This window comes from Heterodontus francisci, chromosome 37, assembly GCF_036365525.1.
Source record: "Heterodontus francisci isolate sHetFra1 chromosome 37, sHetFra1.hap1, whole genome shotgun sequence".
In the NCBI taxonomy this organism is placed as follows: Eukaryota; Metazoa; Chordata; class Chondrichthyes; order Heterodontiformes; family Heterodontidae; genus Heterodontus; species Heterodontus francisci.
Window position 1 is genome coordinate 7,895,973 of NC_090407.1, and position 18,704 is coordinate 7,914,676.

The following is an 18,704-nucleotide window of genomic DNA, read 5'->3' on the forward strand; positions in this document are numbered from 1 at the left end:
TGGTGCTTTTCACTCTTGTTTCTCTCTTTCCTCCTTTTCTTTTGCTTTCAGACAGCAGCTATTCATGATCCTGCCATTCACACCTCCTCTAGGCACATTTATTTCTTTATTTGTCCCGTTACCAATCCCTCTGACCATGAAAGTTTTTGTCATTTAATCTCGCCTGCCCTCCACTCTATCACATCACATACCTTCTCTTTTGATCCCTTTCCCACCCTCCCCCCTTTCCTTTGCTCAATACCTATTACATCTCTAACCTTTCTCAGTTTTGATGAACGGTCACAGACTTGAAACATTAACTGTTTCTCTCTCCACAGATGCTGCCTAGCCTACTGAGTATTTCTAGCATTTTCTGTTTTCATTTCAGTTAACCTAATCAACAGTTTCCAACATAGTGTTTTTCTAAGAACCGTTCATGAAACATTGATTTGGTTAATACTTTAACCTTTAATGTGTCTGCAGTACTAATGAAATGAAGTTCACATTTTACAATACCTGTATAGTGTCATGCTAGGCCCCCACCTGCCAAGAATGAGGCTCATTAATTTTATCATGAACATTGATTTTAAACTGTTACTGGAGTGAAGAAAGAACTTGTAAAACAGATCAGCCTTGGCTGGAAAATACATTTGCATATTAACAGACAGTGTTTGGAAGGACAAAGCAGACATTCCCTGACACATTCAACCCACAATGGACTTTTGATCACCAGACATTGAAGGTGGGGGAGCTCGCATTCCAGGTTGACTGCTCAGATGGCTGAATACACAAACGGATATGGCCAAACAAGCTAGTCGCATGTAATAAAAACAAGAAATGCTGGAACCACTCAGCAGGTCTGGCAGCATCTGTGGAAAGAGAAGCAGAGTTAACGTTTCGGGTCAGTGACCCTTCATCGGAACTGACAAATATTAGAAAAGTCACAGGTTATAAGCAAGTAAGGTGGGGGTGGGGCAAGAGATAACAAAGGAGGTCTAGATTGGACCAGGCCACATAGCTGACCAAAAGGTCACGGAGCAAAGGCAAACAATATGTTAATAGTGTGTTGAAAGACAAAGCATTAGTACAGATTAGCTGTTAATACACTGAATATTGAACAGCAGCAAGTGCAAACCTGAAAAAAAAGTGGGTAAGCAAACTGAACAAACTAAGATGAAATGAACTAAATGCAAAAAAAAAAGATTGTAAAAAATGTAAAAAAGAATGTAAAAAAAAAAGGAAGAAAAAAAATAACTAAAAATGCATTGAGTTCATTTCATCTTAGTTTGTTCAGTTTGCTTACCCACTGTTTTTTTTCAGGTTTGCACTTGCTGCTGTTAAATATTCAGTGTATTAACAGCTAATCTGTACTAATGCTTTGTCTTTCAACACACCATTAACATATTGTTTGCCTTTGCTCTGTGACCTTTTGGTCAGCTATGTGGCCTGGTCCAATCTAGACCTCCTTTGTTATCTCTTGCTCCACCCCCACCTCACTTGCTTATAACCTGTGACTTTTCTAATATTTGTCAGTTCCGATGAAGGGTCACTGACCCGAAACGTTAACTCTGCTTCTCTTTCCACAGATGCTGCCAGACCTGCTGAGTGGTTCCAGCATTTCTTGTTTTTATTTCAGATTTCCAGCATCCACAGTATTTTGCTTTTAAGCTAGTCGCATGACTAACCTGCTGGGCAACCTGCGTTTTTTTAATTTGTACAAACAGTTTGGGGAAAAAAGCAAAATGCTCCTGGACGGAAAAGATCTCTCCTGGCTGCCTGCTCCCATCTCTTTCTCACGAGCCTCTGAATCCGCTAAAAGACACATGAACCCCAAGAGAGAAAAGTCTCCTACAGTGAACAAGGTTTAAGAAGAATACTGGGCCCCAATGAAAAGCAAGATCTACCTACAATCAAGGACTCTACAGTGAGCTCGAAGTACCGTAACAATAACCCTCTTCAGATATTGCCTCAAACTTTTCCACTTTACTTTTCTTCTGCTTTCTATTTGCACATGTGTATCGCGCATGCATGCTAGCGTGGGATGAGGCGTGTATCTGTAGGAGTCAACCAAATTAGAGTTTAAGTTTAATAAATTTCAACTTTTTTTCTTTAAACCTAAGAAAGTCTGTTTGTGCTGGTTTCTTTGCCTTATAATTGGAAAGCGGTGAACAAGGATTCACCAAGGGGGAGCCAAAGCACAGTGTGTTTAAAATTAAACCCTGTTACAGTAAGACCAGGTGAAGGCTGAAAGGGAATCCTAGACCTCTTTCTCACCCAGTCGTAACAGAAGTCTCATCCTCAATGCGACATACTTACAGAATGACTTTTAATTAATTTAATTGCTAGCTTTCACTCTCTTTCATAGTTATTCATTTCTAAGCACAGTTCTCCTCAAGGGAGTTTAGGAGACAAGAACAAACTATTGCCTCTTTTCTGGTTTGCAATACAAACGTACAGCTAACAAGATGCTCGCCTGAAAGCTATGGCAGTAAATCAGGAGAGCATACCTGGGAAATTCTCCATCACTGCCATCACTAACTGAATTGACATAGTCTTCAATGACTGAGAAACCAACTGCATAAAGAAAGACTTGCCTTTCTATAGCACCTTTTGTGACCACAGGCGTCTCAAAGCACTTTACAGCCGATGAAGTATTATTGAAGTGTAGTCACTGTTGTAATGTAGGAAACATGGCAGCCAATTTGTGCACAGTAAGATCCCACAAACTGCAACATGATAATGACCAGATAATCTGCTTTTTTGTGATTTTGATTGAGGAATAAATATTGACCAGGACACTGGGGAGAACCCCCCTGCTTTTCTTCAAAATCGTGCCATGGGATCTTTTACACGCACCTAAGAGTGCAGACGGAGCTTCAGTTTAATGTCTCATCCAAAAGACAGCATCTTTAACAGTGCAGCACTCCCTCAGTGCTGCATGGGATTGTCAGCCTGGATTTGTGTGCTCAAGTCCTGGAGTGGGACTTGAAACTACAACCTTCTAACTCAGTGGTGAAAGTGCCACCAACGGAGCCACAACTGACATTATAAAGTTAACCCATAGTCCATTTCCTGTGTTTATAATGGATCAGGAACTGGAACCCCTCATTCCACAGCACAAGACAGTGCTACCAAATTCTGACTGAAATCACTCTCTCTAGACAGGGGGTCAGGGTTGCTGAGGGTGGGGGAGGGGTGGTGCAGGGAAACTAACAATATACAAACAGCTACAGGGTTCCAACATCCTCAGGTGAAAGGTTCCATGTAATTGGCTGACAGTCACATCTTATTCTGTCGTGTCGCCTGCTGCAGCGAATGAATCGGTGCCCTAGAATAATGAGAAAGGGAACATGACATGTCCATTTTGCACTGCAAAATGCTGCCAGATTTAAACAATGAGGATTGTGGCCATGCACTCACTACAGATCGGTCGGACTCTGCTTCACACCAGTGCTAAACCTGTGGACTGTGCAAAGCCTAAAGTGACTCTGAAAATGACTCTCAAATCAATCCCCGACTCTGGATTCAGGCTGCATTTATACTGTAACAGCAGCATCCATGAAAAGCGACACTGCTTCACTCCAAAGATCTGAGCACAAAACCTAGGCCAGCTCCCATGCCAGTGTTGCGGGAATTCTGCACTGTTGGAGGTGTCGTCTTTCGGAAGAGACATTGAACCGAGGCCCTGTCTGCCCTCTGTAGGTGGATGTTAAAGATCCCATGGCACTGTTCAAAGAAGGGCAAGGGAGTTCTTCCTGGTGTCCTAGCTAATATTTATCCCTCAACCAATATCTCTAAAAAAAAAACAGATTATCTGATCATTATCACATTGTTGTGTGTGGGAGCTTGCTGTGTGCAAATTGCCTGCCGTTTTTCCAACATTACAACAGTGACTACACCTCAAAAGTACTTCATTGGCTGTAAAGCACTTTGGGACATCCTGTGGTCATGAAAAGTGCTATATAAATGTAAGTCTTTCTTTCACACCAACATTGCAGTTCAAATGTAACTATACCATAAGCCGATCAGTAAGTTTGGAACAAACAGCCCGGGATTCAAAAAGGACACAAAATTGTATCCAATCTAAAGATTCCCTTCAAGATTTATCTTCTTGATGAGAATTTGAAATTGTGCCAGTTAATCTTAGTCTTTCAGATGCCAGAAAGATTACTGTAATTTAGTAATTTATTAGGGGAATATTTATAACCCTAATTTGTCAAGGAGGATCAGATAGAATAATTCATGATAATAAATTGCATTTGATTAACATTCTGATGGTATGATCCAAGCAATTTATTGGTGCTTAGTGATACAGGGTTATTTAAGAAATGATTAATTTAGCAACAGGATACTTATGTGGGAATATTTATTGAGTTAAGGTCAAAGTCATTAACCTTTGAAGGACATGGAGGAAATGTTCACTTATTGGAACAGACCAGCCAAATAATTTATTATGGTGTGGGGGGGGGGGGGGGGGGGGGGGGTGGAGGGGCGCAGTTAGTGTAATGGTTGAGTGAATCATGTTACTTGATGTGAGGAGAATTGTAGGGCTGGAAGTATCAAATATCAGACTTGGAATTGAGCTGAACCGCAACCAGCAACTTAGGTGCCAGCCTTGCTCAGTGCTAGGATCTCGTCTTTCAGTCAGATCGTTGTATGTTTGAGCCCCGCTGTAGAGATTTGAGTGGATACTCTATGCTGACATTTCAGTGCAGTACTGAGGGTGTGCTGCAGTGCCAAAGATGTGCTCTTTCAGATGAGACATTAAACCAAGGTCCCATCTGCCCTTTCAAGTGGATACAAAAGATCATGTGACATTATTCAAAGAAAAACAGGGGATCTCTCCTGGTGATCTGAACCCCATTTATCCCTTCAACCAGTACCCCCATTATTGTTTCACTTTTGTTTATGGGAGCTTGCTGTGCACAAATTGGCTGCAGCGTTTCCCACATTACAAAAGGGACTAAGCTTCGGAAGTGCTTCATTAGCTGTGAAGCGTTTTGGGATATCCTGAGGTTAGGCTCTATTTAAATGCAAGTTACTTGTTCTAACTCATCCAGTCAAAGATGAAGGGTGCAAGTGCATTGCAACCTAATTCGGGCTCATTATGTCCCAAAATACAGTAGCAGACTGGGCAACAATCACAAATTGAGCATTTTGGTACTGTCTATCACAAGGTACAGTATTTGCCAAGCAGGCATTGATAAACAGTTGAATAAAAGCAAAATACTGTGGATGCTGGAAATCTGAAATAAAAACAAGAAATGCTGGAACCACTCAGCAGGTCTGGCAGCATCTGTGGAAAAAGCAGAGTTAACGTTTCGGGTCAGTGACCCTTCTTCGGAACTGTAAACAGTTGAATGGCCACATAAGGTAGCGGTCCAAAAAAAGTGTTGAACTGGGCTAGGCAAATAACAACTAGGAGGGAAAGTGGATTCTACAAAGCAGAACAGTGAGTTGCATACCACACAGTGGAATGTCAACAGGGGGCCAAGGACATGTGAGCAGTCTGATGTCCTATTGAACAGGCCAGGCTTGAGGTAGTCAGATGATTAATGACTGGACATTTAGGGCCATTCAAGATGTTGACTGGAAGGTTGATCAGCAAAAGGTCATTTATAATCAGAGTCTGACAACAAACTGAAATGCAATATACAGAACAACACTGATATATTTAAGTTTCCATTAAATATGTTCCCATTGTGGTCAAATATATTCCCGTTAATGTTAAGGAATACATTTATATTGTACAACCCTCAGCAGCTCACAGATATATTTGTAGCATGTGAACATCCCAAAGTGCTTCCCAGTCAAAGAGTCCTTTTGAACTGTACTTAAGGGTTGCCAGAGTTTAGTTGTTGGTGCCTTCACGCTGTAACATATTCTTATAATTCAAGTTCCGTGTTAAAAATAACCAGGAGTTGGCAGGTAGGGAGAGTATCATGGAGAACATCATTTTGAAGGAAGTGCGTCTCCAACCAAGGACTCACCAGGCCGAAGGCTCAAGAGTTTTGATGGTCCCCTAGAGTTTTAAACTGCCACAGACCTTTCTCCAGGATCTGCAGCTGCAGACCTGGGTTGAGAACATGGTAACCTCTTTGTGACATCTGCTATGAACCATAATGAATGATGCTTTTTCCTCATTGTATATTGAGTTCTGATGTTCACTAGAATGGTTCCAGGGATTAGGGACTTCAGTTACGTGGGTAGACTGGGGAAGCTGAGGTTATTCTCCTTAGAAAGGAGAAGGTTGTGGGGAGATTTAATAGAGTTGTTCAAAATCATGAGGGGTCTAGACAGAGTAGATCGAGAGAAACTGTTCCCATTGGCAGAAGGATCAAAAGCCAGAGGACACAGATTTAAGACGATTGGCAAAAGAACCAAAAGCATCACGAGGGAAAACCTTTTTACACAGGGAGTGGTTTTGATCTGGAATGCACTGCCCAAAAGGCGCTGGAGGCAGATTCAAACATGGCTATCTAAAGGGAACTAGATAAGCACTCGAAGGGAAAAAAATTGCAGGATACAGAGAAAGAGCGGGGGGAGTAGGACTAGCTGAACTGCTCTTGCAAAGAGCCTGCATAAGCTCAATGGGCTGAATGGCCTCCTTCTGTGCTGTATTCTAGTTTCTAGGATTCTATGTTTCTTTGATTCATTAGTAAATATTTTACTTAGTTTTATTCTGCAAGGCGCTCCTTGCATTTTGATATTTCCACATTCAGAATAAACTGATTTGAAGTGTAATCCTACATAAATTGTAGTAGGCAATTTAATGCAGGCACATTCATTGTTATCCCAGGGTCTTGCAGTCAACTTCAAGGTCATATCTTCTGAGAAGTACAGATCCTAAACGATAAGATTTGCTCACAGGAAACACTGTATAACACAGTGAAAGAGAATACAATTGGTTTAAACTTGAACTGCAACATTTAGAAATGATTCTGTTTGCAGAACAACTTCACAACATAAATCAATATTTTGGCCAAAAAATGTTTTTTTTTTAATTGAAGCTCGTCGTAGGACACATTCTATAGCTGCACCCTGAATGCTCAGAAAAGACTCTTCCACGGGGCTCTGTGATGACATATTCAAGTGAAGAAACTATTTCCCACAGAACTGGATTTCTTTATCAAGGATTCAGAATTGAATGTTATCAGCAAATTTGTTAAGTTGTGTCTTGTAATGGGAACATTTTATGGAAAATTAAACGTCTTCAGTGCTGGTAATACTGTAGTTTGTGTCAGGAAATAACAAAGGTTATAGAGAAAGTGATGGAGAGTTCTGGGTTCTAAACACTGGAGTGGATGTAATCTTTGTCAAAAAAGTTCCCTTCACTAGAGTGAGCAAACAAAATAATTCACTTGGGTGAACTGAATTGAATTTGTAAGAAGTCTTAACTTTGGACAATATGTTTTTAGAGTGGGTTCGATATCTAAATTTCCATGGAATCAGCAGCTCATTCTGACAAATGGTGCAAGGTAAGGACATTCTCATGTCCACGTTCAGCATTAGCCCTCTTGAGCTATAACTTCTCATAAAAAGCCAGACAATCACATGGAAAATTGAATCCACCAAGTATGTTTGTGTGTAGTTGACATATATCAAATCCACTACTTCTTTATTGGACCCGACTGAGCCAGCACGAACAGGCAAAGTGAACTGGACAAGTTAAAAGTGACAGATGTCCCAAACACTGCAGCAGCTCATTACCACTTCCTGTGTCAATTTCAGGAAGGTATTAGATCTAAAGATAACTACTCACTATCAGGAACTGGACAGTACCTTCTTCTGTCCCCTCTCCCCATTTTGCTGGTTTTCTTTAATCTTCTATGTAAGAACATCATTGGAGCAGGAGGCCATTCAGCCCCATCAGCCTGTTCCACCATTCAATTATATCATGGCTTAATTATATCATCTTAACTCCATCTGCCCACCTTGGTTCTGTGATCCTTAATACTCTTGCCTAACAAGAATCTAATAAAAGTGCTGACTCTCACTGGGATAAAATTCCATTGATATCTGCAACAATCGAATACCTTGCCCCAAGGGATCAATGTGTGTGCTTAAAATTAGTGTTGGGAGGCTTTTCAACCAAGAGGGATACCATAACTAAGCTTGATCCTGTTCCCACCAGATGTCTCCAGAAACAGTGCAATCACTAAATATTGATGAGGAGCACGAACCCAGGCTAATTTCAACCCCCCTCTGCCCAAAGCCAGAAGCACTGAGGCCAATTCCACTGCTGCCAAGGCTGAACTTTTTTTCTTCAGGTTGGGTCTTTGCTCAACAATTGCTGAAATAAAATATGGGGTATTTAAAGGGGGGGGGGGGGGGGTGAGTAATTAACACCCACAGCATTTACCCTTGAGTTACTCTTTCCTCTCAACAGGCTGCCAATGTTTACCATGCCCCAGCTTTGAAAGCTTTGTTGCCCTGAACACAATTCACCTTGAAAGATTCAGGATTGCAAAGTCACATCCTATCACAGTGTGGCAAATTGCAAAAGGTGCACTGATTCACTGTACAACCATGGCCTTCGCAAAAGTGCCATTGTTTTCAATGCAACATTTGTGCTCACACTGTAACCTGACTGAAGCTGACCTCAACTAAATTCACCTGTGTTCAATTTATCATGGGAGATAAACTTAAAGCTGGAAACTTTCCTTTGGAATCTGGGAAAATACCTCCTCCATCTTTCATCAGAAAGAAGTCCCTGGTGCCACAAATTTCCGATTGGAATAATCATTTTCTTCCAAAATGTTTGGTAGTTGCTTCTCCTCCGGTACATCCTGTTGGTGTTCCTCCCCACTCCTTGGCATCCTAACTTCTACAGTTCCGTGATTCGAGCAGTTGGTCAGTAATATGAAGATAGGGCAATAAGTTGGCTGGGTCAACTCTCTTGTACTAGCAAGGTGCAAAGGCTCCATTGATGGCTCAGCAAGTTCATCCAATGATCCGCTCAGGCTGGGAACATTATAGTTTCAATCCCTGATGTGAACTGGGGAGGACGATCTCAGCTATGGTAATTATAGGGGAGTCACAATTAGCCTCAGCGCACAAAACTTAGAACTGGAAAAATCAGCATGGTTATCGCTTTTGACCAACATCCAGCAACCCCTGCTGCAAATGTGGACATTTGGTGGGGAAAGTATGAGCTTGACTTCAATGCCTGCAAGGCTGACTGTCTATCCTCACAAATGAATATTGGACACAGTGCAGATACCAGAGGACAGCTGAGCTTTTTTGGAACTGGAGTCCATCAAGCAGCAGTGTCCATCAAGGATACTAGGAGAAAAAAAAGACTCGACAAGGAAGGAATGCTGCCCTCCACGTCTTGATGATGGGACTATCAGTTTCTGGGTACAAACTGGTTCTGTCTAATCTGTTTCAAAATGAAGGAGTTACATGAAAAATTACTCAGCAAATCTTCGTTCATCTGGGGAAAAGAAAACCAAGAGAACTCAGTGTCACTTGAATCCATGACAATGGCTCATGCCAACATTTTGATGTAACCTGGATCAATAAGTTGTGCATTTGCCAAACAAATGACAATGGATTTGCCAAACATTCCCTCTAAATAACAGCCCTCGTATGCAGTTGGCTCACTCCCAATCTATTTTGTTGTTCTCACTGCAAAAAAGCAACTTCCATAGACAAGCCCACACTCCCGACGATCTGGAATTTCACTTGATGTGCTCAGTACATGGGAAATAGTCCCACTAGGAAAATGATCCTCCTTATGGATTTGTCCTTTCAAATTTAATGAGGAATTTATAGCAGAATGGCAGCATGCATCTTTGAAGTCTTTTATAGCCAACCAGTCCTTGGATAACCTGAATAACCTAAGGGAGTTATATTCATTGCTCTCGTTTGAGCAACTGAATTAATATTTTCAGATCCAATGTTGGATAAAATCGTCCTGCCTTTCACTAATTATTAAGTATTAGAGAACTACTCTCTCCAGTTTTGGAAGACAATGCTGCTGCTATCGCTTAAATAATCAGATTTTTGTCTTTAGCTTATGTGATTTCAGATAGCTTCGGGGACCCGTTTCTCTGGGAAGCCCATCTGAGGATCCCATTGTTCTGTGGCAAAGTTGACATCTGGTGATTAATACATGTAACTGGCAGCAAGCAATGAGGCCTAGCTATCACATTCAAACAGTAACACTTGTTTCGGTGTATTTGGGTTACACAAACTACTGAGCCATATGGGGAATCTGCTATCATACTGGATAAGACATAGTATTTCACTGAGCCCCACCAGATACCTTTTGAAACAAGCTAAACTATTAAGCAGGGTTATTCATGAAGAGAGTTATTCGCAGAAACAAGCAGCGAAAGGAAAATGCTGCATAAATTCTAAGCAGTTAATCAGTACACAAGTCTCTGAATTCTTCTTACAGAACTTCAGATGAAAAAAAAAATAATTCTCGAAAGGAGATATTCCTCAGAGAATACAGAATACAATCATCACATGAATTACGAGTGCAAGATTAAAGCATTTAATTCAACACAATAAAACAAACCAACCAAGTCATAGTCGGCAGTTCTGTAGCATTTATTTTGAGGATAGGCTTTCTGATTTAAAGGCAGTTTCCTTGTTCTGATGAGACTACAGGATGACTACACAATTTATGAACAATCTATCAAATTCAATTGATGGATGACTCATCTAAATAGTTAGCAGGAAATGAACTGGTGGCACATCAACTCTGGATACTTTACTATAAAAAAAACAGAGCACCTCAAAATAATTTATCCCCTTTAAAGAGGGTCTGTGGCAGTAACTCAGATATAGTGGGCTGATTATGGGGTCCCGTGGCTGTGCTGGTGGGATTATGTGCAAGTGTTGGATACAGCTATCCGCAATTATCTAAAACATTTCTACACAATACTTTTGCAGATTGGCTGATGTGCAGCAAATGCACTGGGCTGCTAGGGCAGAATATCCAAGCAAGTCAGCAGTTTTTAAAAAACTGAAGTGCACAATGAAAGATGAGCTTCACATTTTCCAGTTTCAGCTCTTTCTAACAGTGCTCGAGTAAGGCAGCAAATGAGAGAGGGGAGAAGGACTGCTTCTATTGAGAATGCAGCTCTGAAGGCGTTACTCCTGGAGATGTTGCAAAAGAGGGTCGTTTGCTTTGGAATTGAGGATTACCCTTCAGTCGGTAGCCAAGGTACAAATACCTGGGTGGAAGTCTTGGAGTGTGCCAATGCAGTCCCTACATCTATAGGTTAAAGGAACAAGTGTGCAAGAATTTTTCTGGATGCATGGAGACTGCCAAATCAGAGAACTCAAAAGATTTATTTCCTGCTTTTAATATATAGCTTTACAATGAAATCCAATTAGAGTTCATTCTCACCTTGACACTGCTTCGCTGAGGCTGCATGCACAGCAACATTGACAAGTTGCAAGTCCATGTTGCTGGGAGGCCCATTTGCTGACACAGAAATGGACTTCCAATGTCACCCATAAACCCTGTAAGTTTGGACCATCAATCATGGCCAACCAAAAATACTCGCATGCTGCATGGACTCACACAAGATAACTTGTAGGCTGGCCACTTGGGAGGCACAATCTCTGCTAGTCCAAATTCCAATACATGTATTTTTTGCATCTGCTTTCAGGAATAAGGCTGCACAAAACAGGTGGCTCCAAATGTTGCCTGAAGGCCAAAATCAGAACTATCAGCCTTCGATTCCCTACCAGGAGAGAGCCCTTCAAAAATCTGGCACCTGTCAGAGGCTGGAAGAGGAAGTTAGAGGCTTTCTCTAATTGCAGGGCTAATACCATCGTTTGATTATTCCTTTTTCTCCTTCTTCTGATTCATTGACACCAAGACATACATTAGAACACAGCATTCTAACAGAAACAACTTGCATTTATGTAGCACTTTAATGTATTAAAACATCCTAAGTTACTACACAGGAGCGCTATCAAACAAAATTTAACATTGGGCCACATAACTAGATATTAGGGCAGACATGGTCAACCAAGAGATTTAGGGAGAGAATTCCAGAGCTTAGGGTCTAGGGAGCCAAAGGTATGGCCACTACTGGTGGGGTGAAGAAAAGTGCGGTGCGCAAAAGGCCAGAACTGAATTACACGCAATATTTTGCCATATCTTGAATATTTTCTTCTGATCCTGTAAATGCCCACGAGGAGACGCAGAGGCCATTGCCTGCCTTCTCCTCAGTGCCTCACAGCACCCAGCGCCACTCCAGCATACAGAGCCAATTCAAGGGGCTTCCATCAGTGAGTTGCAGGAGGGAGCATTGAGCGTATCACAGAGCATGAGTGGAGAGGAGAAAATGGAGATTGCAGAGCAGAGTAGCAACCTGCTGGCTTCAATCCCCCTGAACTGATAAACCCAAAGATTGGGTACTCTCCTTTAAGACTTCTACATCCATAGAATCTTCAAATTGAATGATCTCTGAACAACTTTAGCGTCGTCCTCTGCCCATATGTCTGACAGAAAGGTGCTCTGTGAGAAGCAGGCTTAAGGCATGCTTGCCCGATAATGCATGCCACCTCTCTGCCCAAGTAGGACCAGTAGTGCCAGCACATCCCATCACATGTTTGGTTTCCCCTTATCTCCAAGCAAATAAGCTATTAATGAAGTGAAACCAGAGGATCCAATGATAAAGATGATATTTTTGTCACAGGTACCCTGGGACGAGCTGTTGCCACCTGCTTGACTAAACTAGGCCTACAAGAACAAAATTTACAACACATGTCAAACAGCAGTTGTATTCTTTGTGAATGCAGCAACACCACTGAGTGAAAGCTTTCACACAAATCATCACCTCGGAGCATTCATTCCAAAAGATTTCAGAAATATTTGTCAAAATGCCAAGAAGAAAAATTGTCCCTCGATACATTCTGCCAAAAGTGATTCAGTTTAAACAATGCACGATTCAGGCACTATCTAAATTGTTTTCAACCAACACTCCTTGAAAAACTTTCAATTTATAGTTAAGAATAACTAAAAAAAAAAAAGCTTTAGACTAAGATGTCCAAACTGATCTCGTAGCTCTAGTCTCATTCTTCTGTTGAATTGAACTAAAGATCTTCGTAAAATGGGTCAACTCTTCTGGTCCACTAAACAAGCGACCAGTTTCAGATCAGACTCACGTTAATCCCTGAAGTAGCCGGAGATAAAACCTGACTGCAGGTGAAGGGATACCACAGGGAGCTCCCAAAGTAGTGGACACAGTGTTTCAGCAGTGGCGAGATCCACAGAGCATCCCTGAAGGCCTGACCTCACTCATGTTGCTTTGGGGAGAGGGGGGGGAGTGGTTTAAAAAGCAGAGGGCAAGTCGTTCTTGTGCCTCTGTTATAGGCTTCCTAATAGCACGTTTACAGCCACACTGGCAGAGGCCTGGGAGCAGAGCGACCACCTGCTCACCTTCTCCGCCACACTTGGTGAGCGGCCAAGAGAGGAAGCAGGGTAAAGACAGAGAGAATTAACAGCAAGATCGAAGAAGAGAAATTGAATATTTAACACACACACACACACACACACACACACACACACACACACACACACACACACACACACACACACACTGAATCTTCTGCCCCAGTTTCATGAAGTTCTGACTTTGGAGCAGCATTGCTGTATCACTCATCTATTTACTAATGTGTTCTGGGAAAGAAAAGTAGAGGTCAGTTAGATTCAGAACAGGCAATTTCTAACTTGGAAAAAGAATCATTTTTTTTTTCAAACCATCGAGTTGAGTTGTGTGGTCAAGGCCAGGATTTAAGTAGCACTCCAGGAAGTGCGCATTAACAGAGGTGTCAAACATCACACTCAATGACAGCAAAACATACAGGTGAATGAAACAGCACTAGCTCTGCATGTTGACTGCTGATGCTGTGCCTCCTGCATTTGTGCTTTGCCAATTCAAGTCAGCAGTCTGTGCTTCTCCCTTATGCCACGGTCAATGCATGAAAGACTAATTAAATTAATCAATACTGCAGATCCACCAGTACCTGATAATTAAATGCAGAAAGACTGACTCAGCACTAACACAGCCAGCCAAGCTGAACTATGAACATTCAATGTGTCCCCTAAAATAAAACAGCAGAACATAATGTGGCTCCTGAATGACTGTTTTAAGAGGAAGCATGATTATCCTGCATTAGATTTCAAGGGCACAATTGGTAATTTTTTTTTTTAAATACAGGTTGAAACTCAGGGGACTCAAAGGTTTGTCAATGATACCCTGACTCATTGCAGGTCATAAATAATGCAGTGTAAAATAAATAGGGATGAATTTTTATTTGCATATCACAATTGGATTTTTCGAAGATAAAATGTCAGGTAACTGCTACAGACTGGTTTCAAGACCCCATGCTTGGTTTGCAAGAGTTGCATGGAAAGCAGGTTCATGTGCTGGGCAACTGTGGCCTCCACTGACACCTGCAGCTGATAGCTTTGTAATTCACTGACCTCAGTCACCAGATCAACACAGAAGATAAAGTAGGAACTCAAGGCACTGGAAGGAGCCACTGCAGTTCATCTGGTTGGTCTCATCTGCCTTTTGAAGGCATTTCCTCCATCAAGGGTACCGTCATCCTGCCCAGACCCAGAATATCCACATCCCTGATTCTACTGGTGCCCTTTGCCACTTGAACAAAACCCAGTTTTCTGGCCCAAACCGTTTCCTTTTCACTACTGATGTACAGTCCTTCTATTCCCCCCTCAGCAGGATAACCCACATACCCTCCACTTCCTCCTCAAACAGCAGCCTAACCAGAGTCCCCATTCATCACAGCCCTCCTCCAACTGGCTGAACTGGTTCTCACATGGAACAGCTTTCCCTTTAAATCCTCTCACTTCCTCTAGGAACCCACATGGTTCTAGCTATGCTTGTCTTTTGTACAATATTTTGAATGCTCTTTGCTCCAGTACTAATCAGGTCACCTCACTGAACATTTTCTCCATCAGACTGAAGACTGAGTCAGTGTTACTTCCTGCTTTCGACTGGATCGAGAGAATTTCCCACCGCAGGCATTACGTCCCTTAAATATGTAAATGAGGGGCCTATCACCCGTTTGAGGCAGCTGCCACAGAGGCCTGATAAATTGCTTGACACAATTTCTGGCTGGATGTTTTCAGGTGTCCCTGGGATGCAGGATGTTGAACTTCGTAATTGGGCCATGTTGTGCTCATTTTACATCGATATGAGCACAACAAGATCCAATTTCTACCTTCCTGTTCTTTGGTCTCCTGCACCATTCCAATGAAACACAATGAAAACTGAAGGAACACTACATCACCGTTGTACTAGGCACTTTGCAGCCCTCTGGCCTGAATATTGGCTTGAGGGCCTTAACTGTAGCTCCAGTTTTCTCTCCAGTAGGAAGTCCTGTAATGCGGGATGGACGTACCAGAGTTTCTGAGGACGTGGGGTGAAAAGGAGCAGATTGGTACTTGAGGTGGGGGCCGACGTAGGAAGATTGTGCTAATGGGGCAGTCAGCACCATTGTTGTCGATCCGCTTTGCTCCGGCTCCTGGGACTGAAGCCATGCCAGTTTCCCCTGGCTCCCTTTCCCCCTGCCCATCCCCCACCCCTTCAGACAATCGCCCACACACTCTGTGTCTCATGTATATTTTATTAATTTCTCTCATTATGCCTCCTGTTGTTTACTTCTGCCCAATAACCATCTCCTATCTACCACTTAAGCATCGTGCAGGTAATTCTATTCCTCTTCCTCAATATGTGCTTTCTTCCTCCTTCCTTTTGTGTTCTTTTTTAAATGCTGCTCATTCGTCGCATCTCCCCATCTGGATCCCGAACACAGGAACTTGTCTGCTTTCTCCACAGAGGCTGGCAATTTCTGATTTTCAGCATCAGCAGTATTTTCCTCTTTGTTCATTCATGTTTAGATTTCCTTATCCATATTGACATCCATAAGAAGAACTGATTTAAGAGTTTGTACATTAAGCAGTTAATTTCAGGAACCTTGCCTGAAGGAACAACTAAAGGGTTTCCTTTAAGCACACATCTCTTCATTATTCGGTGTGAAAGCAATTTCACTCTCACATCCACTTGGCTTCTGGAAAACCAATTCCTAGTTTAACCCTTTTGACGTCACATAGGTTTTCTACTTGATTATCTCAGCAGAATCCAACTTTCAATTCTTTTTTCTATCAATCTGAATGAGTTTTTTTCCTTAATATCTCCCATGCTATGCAGTCCTCATCTAGATTCCCCTTCAGTGCATCTATGCTATTCACTTCAAATACACTATGTAGTAGCAAGTTCTACATTATAACCGCTCTCTGGGTAACATAGAAATGTGGAACATAGGAACAGGGGGTAGACCATTCAGCCCCTTGAGCCTGTTCTACCATTCAACGTCCCATCCAACTACCTCATAGTGATGTAGTAAGTTACAACTGAGGGTCATGCAGATGGTGCTCCTATTGGATTGATAGGGTTAGATCAGGTCAGTTTGGAGGATGACATAGACCAGTAGGGCCGAGTGGCCTGTTTCTATGCTGTAAATTCTATGGAATTCTATCCTTGACAACTCTAGGGATACAGGATTTGAAGTTCAGCAGTTTGCTTTTTTGAAGAACAAGGTGAAAAATTTCTGAGGGAATTGAAATTAATACAGGCAAAGGGACTGACTGAAGGCTTCAAACACACTTATAAAGATTAAATATTGAACAGAAAGTCCTCGGATTTGTTTGCGAGCAGACAGAAAGTCTCAAAATCCACCCGATACTGACACTTACCAATCAGCCTCTCGGCAGGATTTCTGCAAGGGTTGGGATTTCTTCTTTCACTGAAGCAAAATAAATAAAAGCCTGTCTGCCAGATAATTCTGCCTTGAGCTCTGGAATTAGAATGTCCTGGATATTGTCATAGCAATTCCAGCACAGTAGGAGCCTATGTCAGCTTCACATTAGAGCTACTGACTCTTATACCATTTTGGTATCTTTATACCTTTTAATATTTGTCTTCAAACATTTCTCTCATTTTCTCTTAAATATTGGGATTGACTAGGCTTCAATACCATTTATAGTCTAATAACCCTTTAAATGAGTACATTTATTGTAGCTCACCCCTATCTGCTTCTCATCCTCATCCTCGGTTCACATCCCCTTTTCACCTGAATAATTTTACTGTATTTACCCTCTCAAACCCTTCCTAAGTTCAAAACACAGCTACTGATTTCCCCCGTTTCTCCTTTTCTACAGCCCTACTTTATCCCCAGTTTTTTTTCTTAAAATGTAACTATAACATTTCAAGCCACTAAAATAAAAGCAAAATACTGCAGATGCTGGAAATCTGAAATAAAAACAGGAAATGCTGGAAATACTCAGCAGGTCTGGCAGCATCTGTGGAGAGAGAAGCAGAGTTAACGTTTAAGGTCAGTGACCCTTCATCAGAACTGGCAAAAGTTAGAAATGTTACCACGTTCAACGTACAATCCCTGGCAATTCCGCACACACAACTCAAGCAACCAAGTTCTGTTTGTGCTTATGGTTCGGATTTTGCAGTAGTAATGATGATGAAACTGTGAGCATTCGCCATCCTTTGAAACCAACAGCATCTGCTGGAGTCCACACATGTGCAGTTAAACAGGAAATCCAGATATTGCTGTCAGTAATTTGACGCTTCCCCACAGGGTGCGCTGTTGAAGTCAACCCCCCTCCCCCCAAAGTCTGCAATCAATTAGAAATTACTGAACTGATGAGAACTTGCCCTTTTACTAGTAGTCCCACTGTAAAACCCTTGAAAACGTTGCACCTTGTGGAATGAGATGTAGCTGTGTTTTTAAATGGTGTACTAAGTTCATAATTACTGCTGCACAGCCTCACTGGGCCTGAAAAAATAATTTTATATTTGGGGAATTTCAACTTTCTCCATTATGATAAATTTAGCATTTTCCTTAAAGTTTATTTATGATGTATTTAAAATTCTACCTTAACCTCATGTGTATGTCTCCATAAAATTTAAATAAAAGTGTCAGATAATCAGTGCATTTTACTTCCTGGTTTGCTGTCTATAAGAATACTTCAATGCGATTGGCTGCTTACCCTGCTTGATGACATCACTGTCAGTGGACACCTGGAGATCTCCAAGACTTGGTGCCAGATTCAAACAGACATCGGGAAAGCCGAAATCCATGCCACAAAGATTGCTAGGTCTTTGCAGGCAGCTTTCTTCCAGGTCAACAGCAAGCACTGTCACTTCACTGCTGACCGTGAAATCCAGGCCATTATTTCTTATTTGCTGGTTTCAATGTTAAGCGTCTGAAGGTTTCAAAAGGGCACAAATTTGGGATTGGTTTGCCGGTACCTCATTGGTGGATAATCCCTAGACTAAAAACTGTTAGTATCGGCAAACTAATGGGATCATTGAACTAAACATTATAGGTGGCTTTCAAGGCTCCCAAATCTCCCACAAAGATAAAAAGCTGTCCCAGGGAATCTGCATCGACATTTTCCATGAATTTCCATCCTTTCCATAATGAAGTACCCAAAATATGCACACATTATCAGCCAGTAATGTTGAATGGTGTTGTACAGATTTGAACTCATAACCTCTCCCAGGATTGACCATGATGTTACTGTGATGTTTTAATGCATTTAATGGTGAGATATCTCAAAATGTATGTTTCTAAAATCTGTTTTTTTTTAATGCAGTTAGCGTAAGCTCAGCTGAAATGAAACAAACGAAGTCACTGCACAGTGGCGCAGT

The 18,704-nt window shown here is 41.7% G+C and overlaps 1 protein-coding gene across 1 annotated transcript in view; it reads right to left on the reverse strand.

Moving 5' to 3' along the window:
• Positions 1–18,704, reverse strand: part of h6pd (hexose-6-phosphate dehydrogenase (glucose 1-dehydrogenase)) — a 75,095-nt gene that overhangs the window by 15,071 nt on the left and 41,320 nt on the right. The window contains exon 4 of the mRNA XM_068016983.1: positions 18,041–18,236. Within this exon, the coding sequence (XP_067873084.1) occupies positions 18,041–18,236 (196 nt within the window). The remainder of the gene's footprint in view (positions 1–18,040; positions 18,237–18,704) is intronic.